Raw genomic sequence first — 5,083 nt, forward strand, 5'->3', positions numbered from 1 at the left:
ATTAAAGGGTCTATATTTAGTAATACCCTTTATTGAAAAAACTAAGCTCTATTGTTTCAAAATTTTAAAAATATGCTCTAAAAAACCAATTTTCGATAAAATTATCCCTCACATTCCAAAACTCTCCCTACGTGCTTTTTTTAGTATTTTCCTGAGATCTATATATTTAGAGTACAAATCTTTAAAAAAAATTACTTCAAACAGACAACTAAGTAAAAAAAATTGCGTCTAGTTTATATTAAATTATATGTTGATTTTACCTTTAAAAATTAAGTTTTGATAGAACCATCAATATTTTTTTTTCTCGCATCAATTTGCAACAAAATTATTTCAAATTCTACATATTTCAGATTTTCGAATATAAAAAAGTATAAATTATGCACAAAAGTATTCAAGACATATAAATTAGTAAAGATATTGTTTTGATTATAAGTTTTGCAACATAAAAAGAAAAACTTGAAGCATGCGTTGGAGGTGGTGCTGAAAAATGCAGTCGGCATCGTTTGTGGGACTTCGACCGTAGTTCGTGAGGAAGAGAGAGCAAGTGCTTAGAGAGTGATCGAGAGTTGAGGGATAGAGTTTGTGTTTTTAATGTGTGAGGTGATTTCGTTCGAAATTAGTTTTTGAGCATACTTTCCAATTTTTAAACAATGGGGCATATTTTTCCTATGTGGGCAGGGGAAAAGCATACTTTTAGTATTTACTCGAAACTCAAATTTCCCTTACTATTTTATGTCGAACTACCAATTGGGGAAAAGAAAAGTGCATAGCGGAAGTGACAAAAAGTCTAAAACATACTAAAAGTACTTATATATCCTTTCAGATTCGTCCTTTGTTCTTTGAATTCCCCGATAACTCTTTCATCTTTTCTGAGAATCGCCACCAGCAGCACTTCACCATCTCAAACTCCGGCCTGCGAGCTCCGACTGCTATCTCTATTCGTCTGGCCTCTCTTTGGTTCCATCTCTAAAGGGTCTTCTCCGTTTCTCTCTTGAAGCTTCTTCTTCATCGGTCACGAAGGTATCTACTTTTGCTTTCTCAATTTCTATTAAGAATGGGTAAAATGGTCTGTGCTTAACAAACTGCATATATAAGATTTGATTGTTAGTTTTTGTTTTATCATTAATATCCTTTTGTTAATCAGTATTTTGATTATCTATTTGAGGCAGTAACTGTTTCTAACTTGCCTCTTCCAATTTTCAAGAGCCGAAAATGGTTTCCATTGTATTTAGTCATATGTCCTGACGTTAGTTTGACTTCCCCACTTGGTTCAGTAGAAAGTTGGTCTTTTACGAAACTGACAATTTTAATTTACATGGCTGATATGAGTTTGGACTCTTTGGAGTTTGGACCACTAAACCAAGTTCTTTAAGCTATACCAACAATTGGGTCAGTCACAAAACTTGTAGAAAAGTAATTTTGATGTCGTATATTTGTGTAATCCCTGATGACAGATATGGCTGCTGAAGAGCAAACTCTGGTAGAGATCTTAGAGGAGCACATCCCAATTGATTTCTCCAAATACATCAATTATGTCAGTGCTCCACAAGCTGGTGCCATAGCAACATTTTCTGGTACAACAAGGGACACTTTTGAGGGCAAAGATGTGGTGGAGCTAAGATATGAAGCATATGTGCCCATGGCTCTGAAATGCGTCAATACCATATGCTCATCTGCAAGATCATCCTGGAACCTCCATTCCATGGCGGTTGCCCACCGCCTTGGGCCAGTTCCTGTTGGTGAAACGAGTGTCTTCATTGCGGTGTCATCTGTTCACAGAGCAGATGCATTGGAGGCTTGCAAGTATGTGATCGATGAGGTGAAGGCATTGGTTCCTATTTGGAAGAAAGAGGTTTATTCAAATGGTGAGGTTTGGAAGGAGAATTCCGAGTTCTTGGAGAGAAGGTTGGAGGATGGTGGGAAGGATGAAGATAATGGAAGCCTTAAAGAAGTTGAGGTTCATAGGCATGAGAGGAAGAAAGGGTGTTGTGGTGCTAAGGTTAAGGTGATTGAGAGTGGAAAGGATGAGGTTAATCATGAGAGGAAGAGCTGTTGTGGCTCTAAGGTTAAGGTGATTGATGGTGGGAGGAAGTGCTGAGGCTCAATTGTTTTTTTGAATCAATAAAGTTTTTGAATCAATTGTTTTTTTGAATCAATACAAGTTTCTTTTTCTTTTTATTTAATCTATGCAGCAGCTGGTTTCTTCCTTGACAGATAAGTGAAATGTCTTTAACATCAAATGAGAAACAGATGATAATGAGTAAGATAAAATGAAAATGTCATCACTTTATACAACAAACAAATAGAATATGATTCCGACAATAACAACAAAAAATATGGTCCTAATAATAATACTATGCCAAACCAACTATATAATAAAACCACAACTCTGTTACGGAACTATAACAGAAAATATGATCTCCCTGTGATCAACACAACCCCCCCACCTATGAAATTCTTACCAGTTGGTAATTTAATTACAAAATACGATTTGAAGACTAAAAAACAAGTAAACAAAGTCTTCAGGATGATGATTCAGCTAAAAGTCCTTTAGCTGGAGAATGAAGAGCAACAGCACCGGACTTTGTACTCGAGTATTTCTTAAACACTGCCTTTAGCTTACTCTCTGCTGCACCAGAATGAAAGCCCACTAACAGCTTTGCACAATCACTGTTCATAAATAGAAAACACGTACACAAAAAACATCAGATTTTATCATCATATTTATGCATGCTAGGTAAATGAAGAAAAAAGTCAACTTAGTTACATCAGTTGATTTTCAGAATAGCCAGTATTATGCTCAAGAGTTTCAGTCCAAACTGGTTTTCTCTCAAGTGTGCATCTTGCTGCATAAACAGCTGAAGCAGCAATGGCTGAAGCACAATGTGCAATTACAGAAGAGTAGTGCATAACACCAAGTTCAGCAAAGAAAAACACCATATTCTCCAACTGCATAGAAAAATCGAATAATTATTCAAACTTAATCTAGATTTCTATATGTAAAGCTCCTGAGATTATTATGACAAGCTACCTCCTCATCTTCATCAGGAACTGAGGCTTTAATGTATCTAACAAGGAAGACATAGGGTGTGGGAACTGTTAAGTACCATCCCAACTTTACTAAGATTGCCTTCTCCATCACTAAAATCTGTTCTTTCACATAGGCATTGTCAGAAATGCAAACAAAGTCATTAACCTGCAAATTTTAAATTAGAGCCCAATGTCAGTAATCACCATAGAAGAAAAAGTCACTAGTACAAATGAACCAACAGTTCTCGATGTTACTAGGACAAATGAACCAACAGTTCTCGATGCCTGACCTCTGGTGCCCATATTTCTTCATACTTGCTAGCAAGGAGCATTGAGCTGATGCCAACCAACTGCAACTCCCTCCTTGGAACGACCTTCATTGAGAGGAATCGGTCCACAATGTTTATGGTAAGGTAGAGGGTCTCAGGCATGAGTTCAAATTTGTGATGAACTTCAATTAACCAATCAATTAGGATTGATCTCATTTTAGCATTTATATCTGGCTGTAAACCCATGTAGTCAATCACTTTGGTTTCATCCTGTAAAAGGGCATAAATTTACAAGTATTACGGCAGCTGAGAGAGAAATATGCAGAATCAAAAGAAAATTGAAAAGGGTAGAAGGAACTAACCTCAGAGAGCTTGTAAAAGTTATAAAGTTCATCAATGTACTCAACTACAGCCAACTCGTTATCAGCATCTTTTGCGTCAATATTCACTATCTCATCCTTAGGCTTATTATTAATTCCACACGCAGCCTGAATTTATTAAAATGGGTGAAATTAGAGTGCTTGTATAAGAAAAAATAACACTTTTTTCAATGAAAGTAAAAGTAAGATTACCTTGCTTCGAGCACTGAGGGTGGATGTAAAAGTCTTCTTCTTTGGTATCCCTTCCTTCAATCGTCTTCCGCTGACCGGTTTGGTATTTTCATCTCCATTCTTTTGATCAACCTTTGTTGTGGCACCATTTTCTTCAACGATTGGTTTCTGCAAGTTAAAAATTTCCCAATGTATTAATTTCAATTCAGAAAATTTTGACGCCAACAGATTTTCTAGAAAATAAAATTAGCAGAAAGGACTCATCTACCTTGTTCTTCTTCTCTACTTGAGGCTTCTGATCATGGTGTTTCCCCTCTGGAGCTCTACCTTTGACTAAATTACCAATATCTTTAAGAACTTGCCTGTTTCTTCCTTCAACCGGTACAATCTTCTTACCTCCCTCTAGAAAAACATAAACAAGACAAAGATTAAAAATAGAGAACTCAGAAGTGAAGAAACGCACAAATTCAACCAATAAATATTAGAACATGAAAACCCCATTTAGTAAAGAAGAGTAGCTTTTGGTGTGTACCTCTTTGAAGTTGTTGGTGAGGCACAACTAGAGTAGCTTTGGTAGCCATATCGGAATCTTGATCTTGAACGCTGCCGCCGAAAACTCCGCCGATACTTGAAAACAACGACGATAGGAACACCTGGAGACGACTGCTGCCTCCTCCTTCGGAGTTTTCGATCGCCACCTTCGGCCCTTGGATTATCTATCTCACTAAAAAACAGTCTCAAATCCTTCTTCTTCTTCACCTTTTTCTTTCTCTTACTGAATTTTTCTTTTTCTTCTTTGTTTTCTCTTGCAGAGTTTGAATTGGACTTTTCCGAAATATTTCATTTATAAAAAGAAGCCGTTGGTGTTTGCTTTTTACCTTGCTGTTGAAGCTGTCTGAAACGACGCATCTCACAACGGTCGAATTTTTATTGAATTATGACCGTTGATGATGTTTAATCTAACGGCTTAGGCCTCCGTAGGCTCTTTCTACTCTTGGATTTTCTAGCCGTTGCCGGGTACGGGCTTTTGGGACGAGTCATAACGCTCCCTTTTGTTTACAATTGGGCCAATCAACCTAATCATTTCATTTCTTAAGGCCCAAACTTATTTGTCAAAGACATTAAAAAAAACGAGAGAAAATTGCATTTTATATGAGTTTTTTAATAAAGTTGGCAAAAATATGTATTTTTTTTTTAAAATTTAGTTTCCTATATTTTTTTTATAAAAGTTAG

General features: G+C 36.4%; 2 protein-coding genes across 2 annotated transcripts; one reads left to right on the top strand and one right to left on the bottom strand.

The window, feature by feature from the left end:
- Positions 1–527: 527 nt before the first annotated feature.
- On the top strand, positions 528–2,183 carry LOC133788759 (molybdopterin synthase catalytic subunit). Its single transcript, XM_062226352.1, has 2 exons — positions 528–1,020; positions 1,455–2,183. The coding sequence occupies exon 2, from the start codon at positions 1,457–1,459 to the stop codon at positions 2,096–2,098; it is 642 nt and encodes a 213-aa protein (XP_062082336.1). The 5' UTR covers positions 528–1,020; positions 1,455–1,456; the 3' UTR covers positions 2,099–2,183.
- Positions 2,184–2,261: 78 nt separating this feature from the next.
- On the bottom strand, positions 2,262–4,710 carry LOC133788757 (G2/mitotic-specific cyclin S13-7). Its single transcript, XM_062226351.1, has 8 exons — positions 4,383–4,710; positions 4,119–4,252; positions 3,872–4,018; positions 3,662–3,787; positions 3,321–3,569; positions 3,032–3,196; positions 2,768–2,949; positions 2,262–2,670 (listed from the first exon to the last, which is right to left on the bottom strand). The coding sequence occupies exons 1-8, from the start codon at positions 4,429–4,431 to the stop codon at positions 2,523–2,525; spliced, it is 1,200 nt and encodes a 399-aa protein (XP_062082335.1). The 5' UTR covers positions 4,432–4,710; the 3' UTR covers positions 2,262–2,522.
- Between the last annotated feature and the right edge of the window lie 373 nt (positions 4,711–5,083).

Source organism: Humulus lupulus, chromosome 7 (assembly GCF_963169125.1).
Source record: "Humulus lupulus chromosome 7, drHumLupu1.1, whole genome shotgun sequence".
NCBI lineage: Eukaryota > Viridiplantae > Streptophyta > Magnoliopsida > Rosales > Cannabaceae > Humulus > Humulus lupulus.